The sequence below is a fragment of the Cyanistes caeruleus genome, chromosome 39 (assembly GCF_971803275.1).
Source record: "Cyanistes caeruleus chromosome 39, bCyaCae1.hap1.1, whole genome shotgun sequence".
NCBI lineage: Eukaryota > Metazoa > Chordata > Aves > Passeriformes > Paridae > Cyanistes > Cyanistes caeruleus.
In genome coordinates, this window is record NC_141740.1 from 755910 (window position 1) to 779706 (window position 23797).

General features: G+C 49.2%; 1 protein-coding gene and 1 long non-coding RNA gene across 10 annotated transcripts; one reads left to right on the forward strand and one right to left on the reverse strand.

The window, feature by feature from the left end:
- Positions 1 to 1463: 1463 nt before the first annotated feature.
- LOC147647377 (uncharacterized) lies at positions 1464 to 10288 on the reverse strand. 8 transcript variants are annotated; one of them, XM_086872201.1, is made up of 9 exons: positions 10122 to 10240; positions 7090 to 7181; positions 4096 to 5207; positions 3976 to 4017; positions 3714 to 3881; positions 3551 to 3630; positions 3380 to 3473; positions 1952 to 2005; positions 1464 to 1708 (listed from the first exon to the last, which is right to left on the reverse strand). In XM_086872201.1, the coding sequence occupies exons 6-9, from the start codon at positions 3616 to 3618 to the stop codon at positions 1607 to 1609; spliced, it is 318 nt and encodes a 105-aa protein (XP_086728327.1). In that variant the 5' UTR covers positions 3619 to 3630; positions 3714 to 3881; positions 3976 to 4017; positions 4096 to 5207; positions 7090 to 7181; positions 10122 to 10240; the 3' UTR covers positions 1464 to 1606. The 8 variants fall into 8 exon arrangements, 3 of the variants coding, with proteins under 3 accessions (XP_086728327.1, XP_086728325.1, XP_086728326.1); XR_015281606.1 differs by having other exon boundaries at positions 1952 to 3473; positions 6976 to 7181; positions 10122 to 10288; XR_015281607.1 differs by having other exon boundaries at positions 1952 to 3473; positions 4118 to 5207; positions 6976 to 7181; positions 10122 to 10242.
- A 76-nt stretch (positions 10289 to 10364) lies between these two features.
- Positions 10365 to 16439, forward strand: LOC111945609 (uncharacterized). Of its 2 annotated transcripts, XR_015281610.1 has the most exons (11): positions 10365 to 10534; positions 10620 to 10817; positions 11696 to 11758; positions 11837 to 11880; positions 11975 to 12131; positions 12225 to 12304; positions 12377 to 13469; positions 13548 to 13591; positions 13681 to 13725; positions 15086 to 15129; positions 16203 to 16439. It is a non-coding gene; the product is annotated as an uncharacterized LOC111945609 (long non-coding RNA). The 2 variants fall into 2 exon arrangements; XR_015281611.1 differs by lacking the exon at positions 10365 to 10534 and having other exon boundaries at positions 10615 to 11758; positions 11975 to 12048.
- The last annotated feature ends 7358 nt before the right edge of the window (positions 16440 to 23797 follow it).

Here is a 23797-nt window from a genome sequence, read left to right on the forward strand (position 1 = left end):
TAAGTTTTTGTAGCCACCGATGCTGTCGAGGAAGGTAGGCAGATTGCAGTCACCTGAGGACTGGCAACTTTTCACAATGAGCACAGCAAGTGCCACTGGTAACTTTTCTCTAAAAAAATCCTTTTTCTGTTTCTCTGTTTCTGCTGCATCTCTTCTGTATTTTTGTTTTTATTCTTGGATCTCTCAGCCTCCTTTGGATTGAATTCTTTTGGGATCCTCCCTCATGGGGAGCCCTGCTTATCTCAGTTCCTATGATTTGAAGAAAACTCCCAAGCTCGTTAGAATCTTGTTTTTCGTGTTTATTAAAAGGTCATCACAGAACTTGACAGGTCTCTCCAGGCTGGCTGCAGAAGGTTAATCTTTGCAATCTGGTACATTTCTTTCTTCTGACGGTACAAACAAGGCCTTGTGGCACACTTTGTCTCTGATGCACAGAATAGCCCCGAAACATGCAGTTCTTTTATCTTTATACCTATTTTTACCCAGTTAACAATAGACACGTCTATTATTTTTCTTAATGACCCAATGACCCATCACCTCTGTGATGCACTACGGCATTCTCTATCTAATCACTCACTACTACCCAAAAACCTACAGGAGAAGAACATGAAGAAGAAAGAAGGGACAAGAGACAACACTGTAAATCCTGCATCTTGTCTCCTGTTCTCTAAACTAACTTTTTCACCCAGTGATTTAAAAAAACTTTCTAATCTACACACTTACACTTTTAGCTTTTTCTATCTAACTTTAATGTTTGTTTTCATGTATCACCATGAAAATGTGCTCATGAATTTCATATAATATGAAATTCAGTGTTTTTCTGGATCTTATAACTAAGCATCAGAAACAAGGGCATGCACTCTGTATTCCAGACTCCAACATTTGCCCCTCTATTTGAAAAAAAAAAATAAAAATATCAACCCAAACCTTTTCTTTGATTAATTTTCACAAAGGGTTATTTCTCCTTCACTCATGCTCTACGCACCAACAGAACTGCTGCTCTGCTCTACAGAGCACTCTGCCTCCAGTTTTGAACATCAGTTAACTAACCACTCAAAGCTAGAGAAATAGATATAGGTTGCTTACTTAACCAGTAGCTTAATTTGTCTAATTGCATTAAAGTTTCTGCTGAAGCTACTTGAATTGAAAGCTGAGTTGTTATAAATCTCTATCAGAAATTTCATGAGTCAAACTCTTCACAATCAGGTGTGACTAAGAGTGATATAAGGTTACACTAAGATGTTGCCTCTTTATATAGAGCATGATAAATAAAAAGAAAAATTGAATATTATACAAAAAACTATTTTCACTGAGATAAGGTATGCTTTCTTTTGAGTTAACTAAAAGAAGTGATGCAGGTGACATCACATCACAAAGTGATCAACAAAATGATACAGCTCAAGGGTGATACCTGATTCACCTTCATCTTCAAGGACTTTATCTCTCATGCAGGATTCTGAATCTTGAACAGTTCACACCATGCTTTATTTAACAAGTGAGGTTTTACAATATCAATTTTCCCACTCTTTCACATGAAACCCAAAGTCCATTGCTCTCGCATGTTGGATCAAAGTTGTTCAGCTGTCAACTGTGGTCTCGATACGGTTCACATCTGCGTGCTCGCTCTTCTGCTCTTTGGGCTGTCTGCTTGTCTCTGCAGCTGATGAGTTTCCATGTTCTTCGCTAGGAAGTTACTTCTGTTTTGAACCTGTGAATACACAAACATAGACTTTACTCCAAATTATTAACTGAAATGAATTTTTTATCTTGCTTCTGAACTTTTGACCAGAATCAAAGAATTCTCTCTCAACTTCGCTTGACTACTGTTAGAACAGTACTTGATAATTGATGGAATTTGCTTTGTAACAGACTTGTTTAAAAAGGACTGTTCAAGAATTATTTGTAATAGATATACAATCTTTGCATTTTTTCCAAAATCTAAAATACGTACATCGTGTTTCCATGCTTCTGAACTGCAACCTCTGTTTCCTCCCACTGTCTTGTACTGACAATGAAAAACCATCAAAGTAAAACACATGCATATGTATACATATAGGAAATAACATTTTTACAGAAATCAAAAACTTTTTAAAAAGATGCATAATTGATACTATGCTATATTAAACTTATCTAAATTATCTGTAATATGAATTACTGAATATTCTAAATATATACTCTCATCCCAGAGTTTGCCACAGCTGATAAATCAATGGAAGATTGGAAAATCATGTCCGGATAACAATTTTCCAAGCCCACTGTAAAATCCAGCTGCTATATTAATTCACTAATTGCCAAGTCAGATTGACCTGAATATTGTTTCGATGCAGAAAACTTCTGGGTTTATTGGTAAATTCTCTATCCAGGTAAAGTCAAGGCTTGGACAGAGCCTAGGCTTTAAACTGGAAAGATGCCTTTTAACTAATTTCTAAAACAAGGTTCTCAAGAGCAGCAGCTATGAGATGCTTACAGCACAGCAAACTGTTGAAATGCATTTGTACAAAGCAAATGATCAGAAGCCGTAGGTACCAGACTAATTAAATCATTCAGCAGTTGGTTTGATCTGAAGCCTCTCCCAAGGCAGCTGACCATAGGCCAGCCAGCCTCTGCAGCAGGGCAGAGCAGCTCCGACCCAAATACACCCAGACACCCGTGACACACAAGACAACAGACAAGGGGACACAACAGGGAGACAAAACTCCGGGCCAGAAGAATGGCCGCAAGGACGGAGAGAATGCGGAACAAGATGGCCCAGGTGAGAATGATGGCGAGCTGATAAGGCCGAGACAACCCTGAAGAAAGAAGATGCTGACACGATGACTTATCCCGAGAAGCGCAAATACGGATGCCCGAGAATCCTACGGCCACAATTCTCTGGCTGTCCTTGCATTCGGACAAGTCCTAGCCCGCTACAATGGATCCTTGCGGCGCACGGCTGTGGACACAGCTCAGAACAAGACCTCAAAAGACACCCGATCGGACGCTTAAAAACAGAGATGGGATTCCAAGGCCTCTGAGAGGTCCCGAGGCACAGCTCTGACAGTGTCAGCGCCAGGCCGAGGAACCAAGAGATCAGAGATGTTCAGAGTGACGCCAGGGTTTCCTGTAACCTCCTGGAAGGGCTGAGGCAAGACACATACGACACGAGGTGCACAAAAGGCACGACAGACAAGTGACCCGACAGATCCCCGGACCGCTCTGCCCTGTGCACCTCAGCATTGGGAGCCAAAGTGAGGCTTTCCCTTGAGGTGGCCTAAAGGGCCACTTCTTGAACCTCGCTTCGTCCAAAGCTGACTCAAAACTTCCTGGCCACGAGTCCCAGCCCGGCACCCCGCTTCCATCCCCCCTCTGCGGATCGTAGCCTTTGAGTTAGCTCTCGAACGTCCGGGGGGTGAGAGTCCACACGGGCTGCCAAGGAATGCCGTCTCGTCGTCTGCCCAGTTCCTGCCGTCACCATGCTGCTGTCTCTTGATGAGCTACACGAAAAAGAACAGAACGTCATCCCAGGATCTTAGCAGAACATCGGGCAAACCCTGACAAGTCTGCTACTCACGGTCTCTCGAGAACGCCCGCATCCCAGGGCCGCACGCTTCGGCCTCGCCCGGAGCCAGATGCCATCATCGCGGGGCACGCCTGCGTTAGGAGGAGACAAGGTGATCCGTCACTGCCGAAACTCGAGCGGACCCTCGCTCCTCCTCCCGACATCCCCAACTCACGGCAACCCCTCGGCCGTTGCTAAAGGCTGCCCGGATGGCACCGTCACGTGGAAAACGCCAAGGCTTCAGCACGCGGTCCCTTAACGCTTCCGCAGGGCTCACGGGAGCGGCGAACCAGGCCTGCCGGCCAGTCGGCGAGGGGGTCTCGGTAAAAGGTGCCTGGACCGCCTAAAGCACGCAAAGGAGAAGGGATGCTTGGAGTTGCAGCTGAAACTGAGACCTCAGCAATAACAACCGCTTCTCTCCACCCCTCACTGCTCACCTTGCCGACTTCGCCCTGACCGTGGATAGCTGGCTTTACATCCTAAAAATAACAACAAAGAACAGAGCTGTCACACAGTGACCGGTTCCAGGTCCCCTGCAAAGACAAACCGTGACTCACCTTCTTGCGGGAACACCCTTACCCTGGATGGGGCCCTCTGCCACGGATTTCATCCATCCGCATCTGAAAGAAAGCAAAGACACAACTCAAAGTGCTGCAGGATAACTTCACAGCTCCTGACATCTTCTGTCAATCTAGGCATACTATCTAGACTCCAACTGCATTCTACATTACAGATCTCTAATTACAAATCCCTAATTACAGCTACCCAGGATTTGTCCATTTACACCTACAGCCAGCCTATGCAGCAGGGCAGAGCAGCTCCGACCCAAATACACCCAGACACCCGTGACACACAAGACAACAGACAAGGGGACACAACAGGGAGACAAAACTCCGGGCCAGAAGAATGGCCGCAAGGACCCAGAGAATGCGGAACAAGATGACCCAGGTGAGAATGATGGCGAGCTGATAAGGCCGAGACAACCCTGAAGAAAGAAGATGCTGACACGATGACTTATCCCGAGAAGCGCAAATACGGATGCCCGAGAATCCTACGGCCACAATTCTCTGTCTGTCCTTGCATTCGGACAAGTCCTAGCCCGCTACAATGGATCCTTGCGGCGCACGGCTGTGGACACAGCTCAGAACAAGACCTCAAAAGACACCCGATCGGATGCTTAAAAACAGAGATGGGATTCCAAGGCCTCTGAGAGGTCCCGAGGCACAGCTCTGACAGTGTCAGCGCCAGGCCGAGGAGCCAAGAGATCAGAGATGTTAAGAGTGACGCCAGGGTTTCCTGTAACGTCCTGGAAGGGCTAAGGCAAGACACATACGACACGAGGTGCACATAAGGCACGACAGACAAGTGACCCGACACATCCCCGGACCGCTCTGCCCTGTGCACCTCGGCATTGGGAGCCAAAGTGAGGCTTTCCCTTGAGGTGGCCTAAAGGGCCACTTCTTGAACCTCGCTACGTCCAAAGCAGACTCAAAACTTCCTGGCCACGAGTCTCAGCCCGGCACCCCGCTTCCATCCCCCCTCTGCGGATCGTAGCCTTTGAGTTAGCTCTCGGACGTCCGGGGGGTGAGAGTCCCCATGGGCTGCCAAGGAATGCTGCCTCGCCGTCTGCCGAGTTCCTGCCGTCACCATGCTGCTGTCTCCTTGTTAGCTACAATAAAGACATCCAAATATCAATGTGAGATCTTCTCAGCACATCTACGAAAACGCAGCACTCACCGTCTCCTGGGAATGCCCAGGTCCTGGGGCTGTATGCTTCAGTCCTGCTAGGATGCTCAGGCTTGCAGAGCCAAACTCTTCAGGGCAGTATTGGTGTGGAACTGAATGACCACCACCTTGATGAGGGGTTAGAAGCTCCCCAGTTGTGGAGGGACAGGGAGTCCAGGGCAGGCCGGGTCAGGAAACCCTCAGTTATCCCACAGCAGTGGGCTGTACACAAATGCTATCTCTTCTGAAATGGCCCTAGTACAAGGTTTACTGCCTGCACCTCTCTGGGGTTCTGGCACTCTCCTGCTTTAGGTTTCCTGCCTGCAGCTGTTTCAGAGAAATAAGTGTGCTGTGAGAGCTGCTATTCAGAGTTGGGGCTCACAGTGGGGAACACTTGTACTCTACCTTATATCCCATCGTGTACCCCTTATTCTAATTGTTCATCTCTACTCCTTGAGCCTTTTACCTTTGAAGCCCTCCCTCAGCCTCTCTGTGTCACTGCCAAGCTGCCCCACTGAACCCTACAAACTTACAACCCTACGCTTGCAACCGGGGATGCTCCTTATGCATAGGCCCCAAGAGATGTCCCTTAGCCCGGACCAGGCAATCCACAGTTGCTCCCTACCCTACCTAAGTTTGGCCCTGAGACAGGGCAGAGGCTGACAGAGCCGAACTCTTTGCGGAGGCCAGGCACGAAGCCTTACCAACCGCCGCCTCGAGGAGGGGTGGGAGCAATCCCCGGCTGCGGAGGGACAGAGAGCCCAGGGTGGGGCGGGGCGGGAAACCCCCTGTTTCCCCAACCCTGCGGATCGTCCCCCCACTATCTCTTCCTGGCTGGCCCTAGCACCAGGGAACTGCCTGCACCTCTCGTGGGTTCTGGCACTCTGCTGCTTTAGGGTTCCTGCCTGCAGCTGTCTCAAGGAAACGGGAGCGCTGTTAGGGCTACTGTTTAGGGTTTGAATAGTCCTGTACTCTACCTTATATCCCAACCTGTACCCCTTTTATTTTCACTGTTTGTCTCCAGCCCTCGAGCCTTTTACCTTTGAAGCTCTCCCTCAGCCTCTCTGTGTAACTGCCAAACTGCCCCGCTGAACCCTACAAACTTACAACCCTACGCTTGCAACCGGGGATGCTCCTTATCCATAGGCCCCAAGAGATGTCCCTTAGCCCGGACCAGGCAATCCACAGTTGCTCCCTACCCTACCTAAGTTTGGCCCTGAGACAGGGCAGAGGCTGACAGAGCCGAACTCTTTGCGGAGGCCAGGCACGAAGCCTTACCAACCGCCGCCTCGAGGAGGGGTGGGAGCAATCCCCGGCTGCGGAGGGACAGAGAGCCCAGGGTGGGGCGGGGCGGGAAACCCCCTGTTTCCCCAACCCTGCGGATCGTCCCCCCACTATCTCTTCCTGGCTGGCCCTAGCACCAGGAAACTGCCTGCACCTCTCGTGGGTTCTGGCACTCTTCTGCTTTAGGGTTCCTGCCTGCAGCTGCCTCAGGGAAACGGGAGCGCTGTTAGGGCTGGTGTTTAAGGTTTGGGTTAGGGATGGGGTACACTTGTAGTGTACCTTACCTGTACCCCTTATTTTTACTGTTTGCTCAGCTTTTTTTTTTCTATAAGCTCTTGGGACAGACTGGGGGCACTGGGAGGGACTGCCAAGATGAAATCCAAAGGCAAAAGGAGAAAGATCAGCCCTGCAAATCCACACTGGCTCACCCGTTCAAGTGCTACTTCCTGGCAAAATGGTTGGTCCGTCAACATCTCCTCTGAGCAATGCTCCACATCCAAGTGCATCCAGGTGCTCCCCCAGACCCTATGAGATGCTCTCACCGTCACTCCATCAGATGCCACCGGGAGCCCACCAGAAACTCCTCTCCTCCAGCAGATCCATGCCAGCATCGATTTGCTGGTCGTATTTGGCCCTGTAATAACGGCAAAATCGTTGCCTTCTGTCAGGTACGTGTTGTTAGACACAGGTTTTTCCATAGCCATCTTTTCAAGAATGAGGTGCCATCCCTGCTTGATTGTTAAATTAACAGTAAATTCTTGGAAACCTAAAGGAGAAAGATCTAAAACACTGATGAGTTAATACGGGAACCTTTACATGATTAAACTAGTATGTTTTGAAATAAAGTGAATTCTTCCAGTCCAACTGCAAAAATCCCATTCCTAAAAATAAAATAACCAGAAAACAAGCAGCATAAACAAGCAGCATCAAATTCCCACCAATGTCATCAATAAAATCACAATACCTCCACCAAGTAAGAGAAAAAATCTTATCGTATGAAAAAACCCAAATTACCTCAAGAAGATTCAACACTGAAACACAACGCATCCTAACACCTCAATTACCTATACTAGAATTAATCTTGAAAACAAATATTCCCTCAATCCACTCCATCAATACCGCATAAAACAAACAAAATTTTCTCACCACAGTGCACTCATATCAAAAATGCAAAGTGCCCTAAAGTCTTTAAAATCATTAAAAAATTAACCCTAAAATAAAAACTTTCATCTCACTAATGAAAAAAACCCAAAAAACAAAACAAGTAACAGAAGCTAAAAAAACTCCACCCTACAATCAAGTACCACAAAAAAAGATATAAAATCATTAAAAAATTAACCCTAAAATAAAAACTTTCATCTCACTAATGAAAAAAACCCAAAAAACAAAACAAGTAACAGAAGCTAAAAAAACTCCACCCTACAATCAAGTACCACAAAAAAGATACTATGCTCTTTCACTAACAGTTCTTGTCACACCACAAAAATTAAACATGAATAAATAGCAACCCTATGGGACTCCACACAACAAATCACACAAACTATTAAAAAATAATCAGGCCAAGTCACGAAACTCCAGACCATTCAACTAACGCTAAACATCACTAAAAAAATCCCCAAAGCTCTACCTTTAAACAAATATGTAGATAGTTACTGATACTCCATTAAAAAAAAAAAATTAAAGCTAATTAAAAACAAAAAATATCCATCTAAACTACTAAGAAATTGAAAAATATCACCATCCCCCCCATAATACCTATAGAAATCCACTGTATGAATGCTCATGTCCCCAAAAATAATACTAATAATAAACACCGCAACATAAAGAAATCCAAACGTATCATCAACACCCAAACTGAAAAACACAACATGAAATAAGAAAAAGAGATCCGGTAATATACGCCACTACAAACAAAATAAAACAATCAATTACTAAAAATCACCTTAAAACCACTAGATAAGAAACTTCAGATCATTAACAACTGCGTCTAACAAAAGCCACCTAATTAACACCCAAAACTCGGCGAACCAAACAAACAATACCCAATTTGAACCCCTACATACTATAAACAACACTAAAATCCCAATAATACAGATCAAAATCTATTTTAATTGATTTTACCTAAAATACAAAGAAACCCAGTCATCAAATTATCTTTACTCAAAAACCAAATTTCACATACTATACAACACAATAAAAAAACACACCATGTCCCACCAAAAAATCTAATATTGAATAAAGTAAATAAATAATGCAATAAATATTGAGTAAAAACCACCTCTACTTACTAAATATTACGACCACTATATTTAACTGTTTCCACATACAAGTATATCTACAATTAAAATACATTACTTGGAGCATTCAACCAAGTATAAGCAACAAAAAATAAAATGTCCTAAAATTACATTATATAAGAATATCCCCTATGTTTGCTTTATGCCCAAACATAAATTCTTTAACTCCAAAACTAAAAAAAAAAATCTTCGAACATAAAATCTACATACAATACAGCCTCACCCAAATTCTCTCTCAAGTCTATTATCTAACACAAACAACAAAAAATCCCTTTTTTACTTTTTAAAAATAACTTCTGGTCGATTAGTGAATACAAAAAAATTGCCGCAGCGGCGGCACTCGGCACCCGGGGGCGGCCCCGCGCTCCCGGCCCCGGACGGAGCGCGGCTCCCGGCAGGAAAGCGGCTCCTCCGGCGGGCGGGGGCGGCCCCGGGAGAGCCCGGCCCGCCCAGCGGCACCGGGACCGGCCCGAAGGGGCCCCGGCCGTGCCCGAGCCCCGCGCCAGGAGCGGGCAGAGGGGCCGGGACCGACACAGCTCCGGGGCTCCCGCCTGCCGGCCCGGCACAGCCCGCCCCGCCTCCGCATGGCTCTGCCGCTCCCCGGCAGCTGCCCGGCCGCCAAATTCCCGCTGCACCTCAGCAATTCCCCGGGGAATGCCAGGAGTGCTCCCGTGCAGGGGTGTAAGGGGGCAAAAGGATAAACCTCAGGATAATGCAAATGGGGGAGGTACTTTAAGTGGAAAGGGAAAGCATGGATGATGCTTTTCTATGGATCTGAATTAAGGGGAAAATGCCCCCTTTTCCATCACCAGAGAGGTTTAATGTAAGGAAAACCACTCTTTTCGCCAATATCTGCGGGGTTTAAATTAAAAGGGAGAAGCCATTTCTTTACCACTGCCTCTGTTTAAATGGAGTTAGCTGTCCCATTTGGTCATTTTAAGTGTTGCCTTTTCCAGCATTTCAAGGGTTTAAAGCTGCATTTCAGGGCACTTTTACCCACACCCCGGCACCAAATATCTCCAACGGGGGCGAGGCCAGCAGGTATGCAATGGTAATGCCACCTGGGAGTCCATTCTTTTTCTTATTTTCATTTATAACATAGAGAGCCCTGATTAAAGGTCCCTATGAGCCACCATTCAAATCAATACTATTCTTCTCCACCCTAATTAACCACAGGTGGAATGCTACTTAGTAATCACTGAAAAATAATTATGGAAGTCCATAAATTATCCAACTTAACTGGCAACACTGCTGAAACACAAAGTTTTTCTTCTTACCTTTTTTTTCTCCTTTGCTTCATTGTTCTGAGTAATTGTAGCAAAAAAGAAAACACTGTTTTTTCTCAGAGTTTTCTTCTATGCAGAGCTCCCTACCTCAAATTTAACTCAGAGAAGCCAAACAGCTACGGTCCCTCTGAGGGCCTTTATACCCGCTGGGATTTGCCGCCTCCCCTTTCCCAGGCATCGTGGGAAAAAGAGGCGGGCCCAATTAGGGGTATATTAACCCCAGGCTGTGCTAAGGGGCATTATTCCTTCCAGGGGAATCAGCAGGGGTAAAGAGCTCCTCTCTCATTTCAGTGAAGAGGCTCTTTCAGTTTGCTTCAGCCTGCTAAGAGCAGGCATCTTTTTGGGCATTTGAAGCAGCAGAAGTTTTGAAAACACCTTGAAGCAAGCAATATAGAATACAGGGAGTATTTAATTTCTTGATTTTGGGTTGGGGGTTCAGGGGCAATAGGATGCTTCTATAATGACTCTTCTCCTTGGATTTTTTTTTAGGAGGATTGCAATTTCCAGAAGTTCTAGGTCATATCAAGTGCAATACTTCAGATTCTCTCAGCAGATTCATCGTAACACAAAAGGGAACCGCCCCTGCAGCAGCTTTCCTTAGCAGTGGATCGTCCCCTCGCACAGATTCACTTCAGAGAGATAAGACGAGGGCTGTGGTCACAGAGGGGATAAAAACAGGGTGGTGGGGTAGGATTCACACCGGTTAGGGGTTTTGAGTCAGCTATGCAGGGGGGAAGGTTTGAGAAATGGCCTCTGGGGCCACAGTGAGGGAAAGCCTCACTTTAGCTAACGATGCTGAGGTGGGCAGGGCAGAGCAGTCCCAGGGTGGGTTGTCACTTGTCTCTTGTGCTTTCTGTATCTTCTGTGCATCTCGTGTAATGTTTCTCTTGCCTTAGCTCTTCCAGGAGCTTATAAGAAACCCCAGGTCCTTCCGTTCATCTCCCATCTTTGCGTTCCTCAGTCCGACGCTGGCAAAGCTTCGATTCGGGAGCTCGGACACGCATCAGAATCACATCAGTCTTTAGAAGCACGTGATCATATGTTTCTTTAGGTCTCATTCTCAGCTGTGTTGACAGCTATGTGCAGCAATGTTTCTTTACAGTGGATAAGGACTTGTGCCGATTCAAAGGCAGGCAGAGGCTTCCAGCCACAGGATTCTCGGGCATCCGTCTCTGCGGTTCTTGGAAAAAGTTGTTCCTTTAGCGTCTTTTTCCTCCAGGGTCATCTGAGCCCGGCAGGCTCGCCTCGGGTCCCTCCTAGGTCATCTCGTTCAGCATTCTCTCGGTCCTCGTGAGGACTTTCTTGTCTCAGAGAGTTTTCTCTCCCTGTCACGTCCCCTCGTCTCACGTGTCACGGGTGTCTGGGGGCATTTGGTCCGGAGCTGCTCTGCCCTGCCGCCCAGCCTGGTTGTAGGTGTTTAAGGACAAGTCTCGGGCACTTGCAATCGGAGACTTGTAGTACGGGCTGGAGTTGGAGTCTAGGTGGTATTCTTATGTTGGCAGCAGGTGTCTGGAGCTGTTAAGTTACCCTGCAGCACTTTGACTTTTTTCTTAACTTTCTTTCAGATGCAGATGGTTTGACCTTGTGGCAGAGCAGCTATCCCAGATGATGGGGGTCCCCCCGCGGAGGTCGGTCACGGTTTTTCTTTGCAGCGGGGCTGGAACCGATCACTGTGTTACATCTCTGCTCTTTGTCTTTGTTTCTAGGAAGTAAAGCCAGAAAGCAGCGGGGAGGGTGAAGCAGGTGGAAGGTGAGCCTCGGTTGGTGAAGAGCAGCCGTTGTTCCTGCTGGGGTCTCAGTTTCTGGTGCAACTCCAAGCACCCCTGCTTGTTTGTGTGTTTTAGGCTGCCTCCTGATGCTGTGTTGAGGCCCCCTCACTGACCTGCCAAGAGACCCGGTTTGCTTCACTCATTTGCTGGTGAGCCCCAGCAAATATTACCGGAGTCCGTGACGAAGCCTCGACCTCATCCACGTGTCGGTGCGGTCCCGGTACCCTTTTAGGTGCGGTCGAGGAGTTGCGGTGAGTCAGAAGGAGCGGCGAGGGCGCGCTCAAGTTTTAGCGACGCTACATCGCCTCCTCTCCGTTTATCCTAGGCGAACCCTGTGACGACGGCGTCCGCCTCGGAGCATGGCTGAAGCGTGAGGCCCGAGGACCTGGGAGTTCCTAAGAGACGGTGAGTAGGAGTTGGGTTTTGGTGAATATGATAGTAAGATAGTGCACTTATATTTGGTTTTCTTTATCATAGGTGATGATACTTGTCTGAGACAACAGCCTGGTGAGAGAAGAACTTCCCAGACAGTGAGGTGGCTTTGTTTGGCTCCCGACCGGCCTCTCGCCGTGACTCACATCTTCAGCCCTCTGAGAGATAAGTGGAGCCCACAGAGGGGATCAAGGCAGGGCGGCGGTCGGGACTGAGATCGGTTTGGGTTTTTGAGTGAGCTTTGGGGATGCGGAGGTTTTGGAAATGATCCCATAGGCCCCAGTGAGGGAAAGCCTCACTTTGGTTTGCAATGCTGAGGCAGGCAGGGCAGAGCAGTCCCAGGGTGTGTTGTCACTTGTCTCTCGTGCCTTCTGTGCCTTCTGTGCATCTCGTGTAATGTGTCTCTTGCCTTAGCCCTCCCAGGGGCATATGAGAAACCCTGGGGTCCTTCCGTTCATCTCCCATCTTTGCGTTCCTCGGCTGGACACCGGCGAAGGTTCGATTCGGGAGGTCGGACACATGTCAGAATTGCATCTGTCTTCAGAAGCACGTGATCTTTTTAGGTCTCGTTCTCAGCTGTGTCAACAGCTATATGCAGCAATGTCTCTTTACAGTGGATAAGGACTTGTGCCGATTCAAAGGCAGGCAGAGGCTTCCAGCCACAGGATTCTCGGGCATCCGTCTCTGCGGTTCTTGGAAAATAGTTGTTCCGTTAGCGTCTTTTTCCTCCAGGGTCATCCGAGCCCGACAGGCTCGCCTCGGGTCCCTCCTCGGTCATCTCGTTCAGCATTCTCTCGGTCCTCGTGAGGACTTTCTTGTCTCAGGGAGTTTTCTCTCCCTGTCACGTCCCCTCGTCTCACGTGTCATGGGTGTCTGGGGGCATTTGGTCCGGAGCTGCTCTGCCCTGCCGCCCAGCCTGGTTGTAGGTGTTTAAGGACAAGTCCCGGGCACTTGTAATCGGAGACTTGTAGTACGGGCTGTAGTTGGAGTTTAGGTGGTATTCTTATGTTGGCAGCAGGTGTCTGGAGCTGTGAAGTTACCCTGCAACAGTTTGACTTTTTTCCTAACTCTTTCAGATGCAGACGGTTTGACGTCATGGCAGAGCAGCTATCCCAGATGAGGGGGTCCCCCTGAAAAGGTCGGTCACGGTTTTTCTTTGCAGCGGGGCTGGAACCGATCACTGTGTTACATCTCTGCTCTTTGTCTTTATTTCTAGGAAGTAAAGCCGGATAGCAGCAGAGAAGGTGAAGCATTGCCAAGGTGAGCCTCGGTTGGTGGAGAGAAGCAGTTGTTCTTGCTGGGGTCTCAGTTTTTGCTATAACTTTTATCCCTTGTTTTTTTTATTTTAGGTGGTCTACTTGCAAGATATCCCAGCCAAGGATACTGGAGGACAGGTAGGTGCAAGCTCTGTGTGTGTTTTGGTGTTTAAGTCCCTGGTTTGCTGCTAGTCTTTAGTTCTCTAAGATAGAATGAAAGAAACACATCACAGATCCCACCTTGCAGATCCTGACACATACTGGAGGACAGGTGGGTGCATGCTCTCTGTGTGTCTTGGTGTTTAAGTCCCTGGTTTGCTGCTAGTCTTTAGTTCTCTAAGATAGAAGGAAAGAACCACATCACAGATCCCACCTTGCGGATCCTGACACACATCGGTGTCACGGACAGGCTTCTGAGAGACAGAAGGGGTTGCAGGTTTATTGTGCAGTCATTATCAGGGGAAAGACGTTTCGCCTCAGCCGCCCCTAGCCTGCCACGCTGGTGAGCAGTGTCTAGAAAGCAAGGGAGGTGACTCGAATTTCTTAAAAACTGCACATGCCTCAGGGCAAAGCACCCCACACTCATTTGAGGGCTCTGTCTTCAGAAGTTTACAGGGGATCTTTGAGTATGAGAAGTGGGACTGAGAGGTTTTTCTGTTTAAAGTCCCTGGTTTGCTGCTAATCTTTAGGTCTCTAAGATAGAATGGAAGAACCACATCACAAATCCCACCTTGTGGATCCTGACACACATTGGTGTCATGGACAGGATTCTGAGAGACAGAAGGGGTTGCAGGTTTATTGTGCAGTCATTATCAAGGGAAAGACGTTTCGCCTCAGCCGCCCCTAGCCTGCCACGCTGGTGAGCAGTGTCTAGAAAGCAAGGGAGGTGACTCGAATTTTTTAAAAACAGCACATGCCTCAGGGCAAAGCACCCCACACTCGTTTGAGGGCTCTGTCTTCAGAACTTTACAGGGGATGTTTGAGTATGAGAAGTGGGACTGAGAGGTTTTTCTGTTTAAAGTCCCTGGTTTGCTGCTAATCTTTAGTTCTCTAAGATAGAATGAGAGAACCACATCACAAATCCCACCTTGTAGATCCTGACATGAATTGGTGTCATGGACAGGATTCTGAGAGACAGAAGGGGTTGCAGGTTTATTGTGCAGTCATTATCAGGGGAAAGACGTTTCGCCTCAGCCGCCCCTAGCCTGCCACGCTGGTGAGCAGTGTCTAGAAAGCAAGGGAGGTGACTTGAATTTGTTAAAAATAGCACATGCCTCAGGGCAAAGCACCCCACACTCGTTTGAGGGCTCTGTCTTCAGGACTTTACAGGGGATCTTTGGGTACGAGAGGTGGGACTGAGTGGTTTTTCTTCTGTTTCAGTCCCTCGTTGGCTGACAAGCTTTTGTAGTCCCAGATGGAATAAAGGAACCACATCAGGAATTCCACCTTGTGCATTGTGACAGTAACTCAGAGTGCTTTTTTTTTTCTGTCTTTGCAGGATTCGGTGTTGCCCCAAGCACGGCAAGGAGCAGAGATGAGCAGGTGAGTTGGCATTTTGAAGTTAAGTTAGAGGACAGGGCTGTAGTGGGATAGGCCCCTCTGAAGCCAAGGGAGAGGGTTTCTTTGCAAGCTCCCCAGAGCTTTTGCCGGGCAGGGCAGTTCCAATCCATGTTGTCGTTCTCTCGTGTTTCACGTCATCGGCCATCTCAGCCTCTCGACGTCGTCGTGGATTTTTTCGTCTGAGGAACCGGCCTTCGCATCCGCAGCTATCGCCACGTTCACCCGGCAGACATCGCCTGCGACTGCTTTGTACCGTGCCTGCCTCTGTAAAACTAACTGCATTGTGCCTGCCTCTGTAACTTAACTTAACTGCACTGTGCCTGCCTCTGTAACTTAACTGCACTGTGCCTGCCTCTGTAACTTAACTGCACTGTGCCTGCCTCTGTAACTTAACTGCACTGTGCCTGCCTCTGTAACTTAACTGCACTGTGCCTGCCTCTGTAACTTAACTGCACTGTGCCTGCCTCTGTAACTTAACTGCACTGTGCCTGCCTCTGTAACTTAACTGCACTGTGCCTGCCTCTGTAACTTAACTGCATTGTGCCTGCCTCTGTAACTTTTAACTGCACTGTGCCTGCCTCTGTAACTTTTAACTGCACTGTGCCTGCCTCTGTAACTTTTAACTGCACTGTGCCTGCCTCTGTAACTTTTAACTGCACTGTGCCTGCCTCTGTAACTTAACTGCACTGTGCCTGCCTCTGTAACTTAACTTAACTGCACTGTGCCTGCCTCTGTAACTTAACTTAACTGCACTGTGCCTGCCTCTGTAACTTAACTGCACTGTGTCTGCCTCTGTAACTTAACTTTAACTGCATTGTGCTTGTCTTTGTAATGTAACTTAACTTTAACTGCATTGTGCCTGCCTCTGTAACTGAACTGCATTGGTTTGGAGCTGCCCTGCCCTGGCATATAGTTAGAGTTAGGGGGAACAATTATAAAAAGTTACAGGTCCTTTTTTCTATCACGTTTTTGTGTAGAAAATATGTGGGCCTAGAGGGTGGCTGAGTCATAGCTACCATAGAATTCCTCACTGACTACCTTGTGTTGTCTTGCAGGTCTCTGATGCCTCTTTTCTGAGGATCTACCGTTTGATGTTGAGAAGCAGCAGTGAGAAGATATCTCAGGGCATTTTGTTCAGCAGAGTGTTTCAAATAAGGGTTGCGGTCACTGTGCGAGTTAGTGTCCTGCTGCATGTCAGAGTGTGCCTGTCTGTGAGAGTCGGTGGGTCTGGGTCTGTTTGTGTGCATGTGTGTCGAGTGGTTCTAACCTTGTATGTATGGCTTTTGCTTTTCAGGACTTGCAATTCACTTTTAAATTTAGAATAAAAAATCCCCAGCTGGGGGGGTTTTTTTTTTTTCCCTCCCAGCTGGGGTTTTTTTTCCTCGGTCCCGGCCGGTCTGCGAGGCGACAGTCATCGCCAAAGTTTGGGCACGGACCGGCCCCGGACCGAGGTTTTCGTCAGGCAGGCTGAATTTGAGGCCCCCCGGGAACCGAGTTCCCGTGGGGTAGGAGGTGGGTGTGTGTGTGCGTGTGTGGAGTGGTTCTAACCTGGTGTGTCTGGCTTTTGCTTTCCAGGACTTGCAATTCACTTTTAAATTTAGAATAAAAAATCCCCAGCTGGGGGGGTTTTTTTTTTTTCCCTCCCAGCTGGGGTTTTTTTTCCTCGGTCCCGGCCGGTCTGCGAGGCGACAGTCATCGCCAAAGTTTGGGCACGGACCGGCCCCGGACCGAGGTTTTCGTCAGGCAGGCTGAATTTGAGGCCCCCCGGGAACCGAGTTCCCGTGGGGTAGGAGGGGGGTGTGTGTGTGCGTGTGTGGAGTGGTTCTAACCTGGTGTGTCTGGCTTTTGCTTTCCAGGACTTGCAATTCACTTTTAAATTTAGAATAAAAAATCCCCAGCTGGGGGGGTTTTTTTTTTTTCCCTCCCAGCTGGGGTTTTTTTTCCTCGGTCCCGGCCGGTCTGCGAGGCGACAGTCATCGCCAAAGTTTGGGCACGGACCGGCCCCGGACCGAGGTTTTCGTCAGGCAGGCTGAATTTGAGGCCCCCCGGGAACCGAGTTCCCGTGGGGTAGGAGGGGGGTGTGTGTGTGCGTGTGTGGAGTGGTTCTAACCTGGTGTGTCTGGCTTTTGCTTTCCAGGACTTGCAATTCACTTTTAAATTTAGAATAAAAAATCCCCAGCTGGGGGGGGTTTTTTTTTTTCCCTCCCAGCTGGGGTTTTTTTTCCTCGGTCCCGGCCGGTCTGCGAGGCGACAGTCATCGCCAAAGTTTGGGCACGGACCGGCCCCGGACCGAGGTTTTCGTCAGGCAGGCTGAATTTGAGGCCCCCCGGGAACCGAGTTCCCGTGGGGTAGGAAGGGGGTGTGTATGGAGTGGTTCTAACCTGGTGTGTCTGGCTTTTGCTTTCCAGGACTTGCAATTCACTTTTAAATTTAGAATAAAAAATCCCCAGCTGGGGGGGTTTTTTTTTTTTCCCTCCCAGCTGGGGTTTTTTTTCCTCGGTCCCGGCCGGTCTGCGAGGCGACAGTCATCGCCAAAGTTTGGGCACGGACCGGCCCCGGACCGAGGTTTTCGTCAGGCAGGCTGGTTTTCAGGCTCCCGGGAACCACGTTCCCGAGGACCACTGACAGCAGGATTATAACGGGGCGGTGGAGAGGAGAGTGAAGGTGAGTATGTGTGTGAGCTGAAGCCGGCTTCTGTGGCGAATGAGTACTGTGCGTTCTGTGTGCTCCTTGTGGTTTGGTATAGCAGTAATAATGAAACAGCATGTATTGACCTTTCCAGAACTGTAGAAATAGTTATATTCTGTTAATATGTATTTGGCTTGTATTGTTCTGTATTTGCATTTGCTGCTGTGTCTTGCTGTATTACTCTGTATGTGAATTAGGAATTTTTCAGTGTGTACATGGATTGTATTGTAATGTATTTGTCTCCAGTTTCTCTGTGTTTTGCTGTAGTGTAAATAAATTCAGTAAATAAAGGTGAATAAACTTTCATCCCCCTGCCCCCCTCCCCCCTCTCCCCCCCGGCTCTTGTGTTTTTGGTGTGGTGTAGTCATTATTTTTGTTCTATTTCTTGCTTTTCAATCTCTTTCTAACTTTCTCTGAGTTTGTGTCACTGTTGCTCACTCTATTTTTCTGTTTCTTTTCTCTCCAACTCTGTTTCCTTTCCCTCTAGCTCTGAGTTAGACAGAAAGCAACTGGACTTGCTTCCTTTCCACCGTAACTCTGAGTTACGGTGAACAGGAATTGTCTCAGTTTCCTTTCTCTCTGCCTCTGAGTTAGACAGAAAAGAAATAGAGTCGGTTTCTCTCCACTCTCCCTCGGTTTCTTTTCTCTCCAACTCTGTTTCCTTCCCCTCTAGCTCCGAGTTAGACAAAAAGAAACTGGACTCTATTCCTTTCCACCGTAACTCTGAGTTACGGTGAACAGGAATTGTCTCCGTTTCCTTTTTCTCTGCCTCTGAGTTAGACAGAAAAGAAATAGAGTTGGTTTCTCTCCACTGTCCCTCTGTTTCTTTTCACTTTGACTCTGTTTCCCTTTTCTCTGTACCTCTGACTTAGACTTGGACTTAGTTTCTTTGCACTCCCACTCTGTTTCCCTTTTCTCTGGGACTTGGACTTGGACTTAGTTTCTTTTTGCTCCCCCTCTGTTTCCCTTTTCTCTCTGACTCTGACTTGGACTTAGTTTCTTTTTGCTCCCCCTCTGTTTCCCTTTTCTCTCTGACTCTGACTTTGTTTCTCTTCACTCTCTCTATTTTCTTTCCCTCAAACTTTAACTCATTTCTCTTCTCTCTAACTTCTTGTTTTGCTTTCTAGCTTAAACTTTAAACTTAGAAAAAGCAGCAGTAGAACCTTTCGTGCTCCCGGGGAGTAAAAAAACAAATTAAAAATTATAAAGTACATACCACTTACTCCCCGGGAGCACGAAACCTTCTACTGCTGCACCAGACTTATTATTTTTATTCTTTTTCTTTATAGTATATATACTATATAGGGGGGGCTCCACCCCCTTCCACCTACACCATACCTAGTCCACACCCCTATCCCACCCACACTCACTCCTAGCACACCACTGACCCTCCCCTAGCACGCACCCAAGCCCTGCACCCACCTAGCCCCAAGCACCCACCCCCCTATCCACTCCCCTAGCCCCCACCCCTCCTGCACACCCCCCCATCCCCAAGCACCCACCCCTACTGCACACCCCCCCATCCCCTAGCCCCCACCCCTACTGCACACCCCCCCATCCCCAAGCACCCACCCCCTACACACACAACCCCATCACATAGCCCCCACCCCTCCTGTACTCCCCCCATCCCCTAGCCCCCACCCCTCAAGCACACCCCAGCCCCAAACACAGCCTCCCACCCCAGCACCCCCACACCCAAGACGCCAGCAACAAGGGGAGCCCGCCCCAATCAACACAACAGCCACCAAAACACCACCCCTCAACCCCAGCAGAGCCCCCAAGCTGCCCATCACACCACACCACCCCCCGGCACCACTCCGCCCCTCGGGACCACCCCAAAACCATCGATCACGCCACCCCACCCCCGGCACCGCCCCCCGGAACCACCCCCGCGCCACCCATCACGCGGCTCCGCCCCTCGGGACCGCCCCGCGCATGTCCGTCACCGAGCCCCGCGCCCCAGCACCGCCCCGCCCATCACGCCTCCCCGCCCACCAGCACCGCCCCCGAGCCGCCCATCACGCCACCCCGCCCCCCGGCACCGCCCCCAAGCCGCCCATCACGCCACCCCGCCCCCCGACACCGCCCCCGAGCCGCCCATCACGCCTCCCCGCCCACCAGCACCGCCCCCGAGCCGCCCATCACGCCACCCCGCCCCCCGGCACCGCCCCCAAGCCGCCCATCACGCCACCCCGCCCCCCGACACCGCCCCCGAGCCGCCCGGCACGCCTCCCCACCCCCCAGCACCGCCCCCGAGCCACCCGTCACGCCGCCCCGCCCCCCGGCACCGCCCCGCAGCTGTCCGTCAAGGCGCTCCACCCCGATGACATCACACGGCCGCCATTTTGTAAAAAAATATAAACAATCACATTTTAAAATAAAATAAACCCAGAAACACGACAAAACGACAAACTAACACAAGCACGACACCCCGCACGCACGCCGCCGACCCCGCCACGCCAAAAAACCCGTCCCGAAGCCCCGGAAACAATCCCGATCACCGTCGCCCCCCTAAGCGCCCCCCCGCCGCGGGACCGCCCCGCGCGGACACGGAACGACCCTCCGGCGCGCGCCAGCGCGCCGGAGGGTCGTTCCGGGTCGGCGCGGGGCGCTCCCGCGGCCGCGCGGCTCCGGTAAACCCCCCGGCACGGGCGCCGCCATCTTGACCGGAAGCGCGTCACCGGCACCCCGGCAACCGCCCGGAAGCCCCCACGGCGCATGCGCGGCGCCATTTTGTCCCGGAAAGAAATCAAATCGAGAATCCCAAATCCCGGTGCCGAGAAGCGCGAGAAAAACGGCGCCGAATGCCCCGCGGCAGCGCGGCATTCGGCGCCGTTTTTCTCGCGCTTCTCGGCGCCGCGTTTTAAAGCCACACAGAAGCACGACACTATAATTAAGCATAACCACATGGGCGCGGCCATTTTGAACCGGAAAAATAGGGCGCCGCCATGTTTTTCCCGGAAATATAGGGCGCGGCCATTTTGAACCGGAAATTGATGGGCGCCACCATGTTTTTGAGGGAAATACAGGGCGCGGCCATTTTAAGCCGGAAATACATGGGCGCCGCCATATTTTTACCGGAAATACAGGGCGCAGCCATGTTTTTGCCGGAAATACAGGGCGCGGCCATTTTGAACCGGAAATTGATGGGCGCCGCCATGTTTTTGCCGGAAATACAGGGCGCGGCCATTTTAAACCGGAAATACATGGGCGCAGCCATGTTTTTGCCGGAAATACAGGGCGCGGCCATTTTAAGCCGGAAATACATGGGCGCCGCCATATTTTTACCGGAAATACAGGGCGCAGCCATGTTTTTGCCGGAAATACATGAGCGCCGCCATATTTTTGCCGGAAATACAGGGCACGGCCATTTTAAACCGGAAATACATGGGGGCGGCCATGTTTTTGCCGGAAATACTTAGCAGCCGCCATATTTAATCTGAAATTCAAAGCTACAGCTCCAGACTCGAGTTCCAGGTTGCAGTTCCACGCTCAAGTCCAGGTTATGGTTCTAGTTCAGGGTTCTAGGTTACGGTTCTAGATCAGGTTCTAGATCAAGTTCTAGATCAGGTTCTAGATCAGGTTCTAGATCAGGTTCTAGATCACGTTCTAGATCACGTTCTAGATCAGGTTCTAGATCACGTTCTAGATCACGTTCTAGATCCGGTTCTAGATTTCAGTTTCACTTTCGGTTTCACTTTCGGGTTCACTTTCACTTTCAGTTTCGGTTTCAGTTTCACTTTCACTTTCGGTTTCGGTTTCACTTTCACTTTCAGTTTCACTTTCACTTTCGGTTTCACTTTCGGTTTCGGTTTCACTTTCACTTTCGGTTTCACTTTCACTTTCGGTTTCACTTTCGGTTTCGGTTTCAGTTTCACTTTCGGTTTCGGTTTCACTTTCAGTTTCAGTTTCACTTTCAGGTTCACTTTCACTTTCACTTTCGGTTTCACTTTCACTTTCGGTTTCACTTTCGATTTCAGTTTCACTTTCAGTTTCACTTTCACTTTCGGTTTCACTTTCGCTTTCGGTTTCACTTTCGCTTTCGGTTTCACTTTCAGTTTTACTTTCGGTTTCAGTTTCACTTTCGGTTTCGGTTTCACTTTCAGTTTCAGTTTCACTTTCAGTTTCACTTTCACTTTCGGTTTCACTTTCACTTTCACTTTCGGTTTCACTTTCACTTTCGGTTTCACTTTCAGTTTCACTTTCGGTTCCACTTTCAGTTTCAGTTTCGGTTTCGGTTTGGGTTAGGGTTAGGGTTAGGGTTAGGGTTAGGGTTAGGGTTAGGGTTAGGGTTAGGGTTAGGGTTAGGGTTAGGGTTAGGGTTAGGGTTAGGGTTAGGGTTAGGGTTAGGGTTAGGGTTAGGGTTAGGGTTAGGGTTAGGGTTAGGGTTAGGGTTAGGGTTAGGGTTAGGGTTAGGGTTAGGGTTAGGGTTAGGGTTAGGGTTAGGGTTAGGGTTAGGGTTAGGGTTAGGGTTAGGGTTAGGGTTAGGGTTAGGGTTAGGGTTAGGGTTAGGGTTAGGGTTAGGGTTAGGGTTAGGGTTAGGGTTAGGGTTAGGGTTAGGGTTAGGGTTAGGGTTAGGGTTAGGGTTAGGGTTAGGGTTAGGGTTAGGGTTAGGGTTAGGGTTAGGGTTAGGGTTAGGGTTAGGGTTAGGGTTAGGGTTAGGGTTAGGGTTAGGGTTAGGGTTAGGGTTAGGGTTAGGGTTAGGGTTAGGGTTAGGGTTAGGGTTAGGGTTAGGGTTAGGGTTAGGGTTAGGGTTAGGGTTAGGGTTAGGGTTAGGGTTAGGGTTAGGGTTAGGGTTAGGGTTAGGGTTAGGGTTAGGGTTAGGGTTAGGGTTAGGGTTAGGGTTAGGGTTAGGGTTAGGGTTAGGGTTAGGGTTAGGGTTAGGGTTAGGGTTAGGGTTAGGGTTAGGGTTAGGGTTAGGGTTAGGGTTAGGGTTAGGGTTAGGGTTAGGGTTAGGGTTAGGGTTAGGGTTAGGGTTAGGGTTAGGGTTAGGGTTAGGGTTAGGGTTAGGGTTAGGGTTAGGGTTAGGGTTAGGGTTAGGGTTAGGGTTAGGGTTAGGGTTAGGGTTAGGGTTAGGGTTAGGGTTAGGGTTAGGGTTAGGGTTAGGGTTAGGGTTAGGGTTAGGGTTAGGGTTAGGGTTAGGGTTAGGGTTAGGGTTAGGGTTAGGGTTAGGGTTAGGGTTAGGGTTAGGGTTAGGGTTAGGGTTAGGGTTAGGGTTAGGGTTAGGGTTAGGGTTAGGGTTAGGGTTAGGGTTAGGGTTAGGGTTAGGGTTAGGGTTAGGGTTAGGGTTAGGGTTAGGGTTAGGGTTAGGGTTAGGGTTAGGGTTAGGGTTAGGGTTAGGGTTAGGGTTAGGGTTAGGGTTAGGGTTAGGGTTAGGGTTAGGGTTAGGGTTAGGGTTAGGGTTAGGGTTAGGGTTAGGGTTAGGGTTAGGGTTAGGGTTAGGGTTAGGGTTAGGGTTAGGGTTAGGGTTAGGGTTAGGGTTAGGGTTAGGGTTAGGGTTAGGGTTAGGGTTAGGGTTAGGGTTAGGGTTAGGGTTAGGGTTAGGGTTAGGGTTAGGGTTAGGGTTAGGGTTAGGGTTAGGGTTAGGGTTAGGGTTAGGGTTAGGGTTAGGGTTAGGGTTAGGGTTAGGGTTAGGGTTAGGGTTAGGGTTAGGGTTTGGGTTAGGGTTAGGGTTAGGGTTAGGGTTAGGGTTAGGGTTAGGGTTAGGGTTAGGGTTAGGGTTAGGGTTAGGGTTAGGGTTAGGGTTAGGGTTAGGGTTAGGGTTAGGGTTAGGGTTAGGGTTAGGGTTAGGGTTAGGGTTAGGGTTAGGGTTAGGGTTAGGGTTAGGGTTAGGGTTAGGGTTAGGGTTAGGGTTAGGGTTAGGGTTAGGGTTAGGGTTAGGGTTAGGGTTAGGGTTAGGGTTAGGGTTAGGGTTAGGGTTAGGGTTAGGGTTAGGGTTAGGGTTAGGGTTAGGGTTAGGGTT

Excerpts from the sequence above, each read along its gene's own strand:
- LOC147647377 (XM_086872199.1), bottom strand. The coding sequence starts at position 3,618 with ATGATGGCATCTGGCTCCGGGCGAGGCCGAAGCGTGCGGCCCTGGGAT. Across the intron at positions 3,474-3,550 it reads GCGGGCGTTCTCGAGAGACC|CTCATCAAGAGACAGCAGCA; the intron begins GTGAGTAGCAGA and ends TTTTTCGTGTAG. Across the intron at positions 1,709-1,951 it reads CAGAAGCATGGAAACACGAT|GTTCAAAACAGAAGTAACTT; the intron begins GTACGTATTTTA and ends GTGTATTCACAG.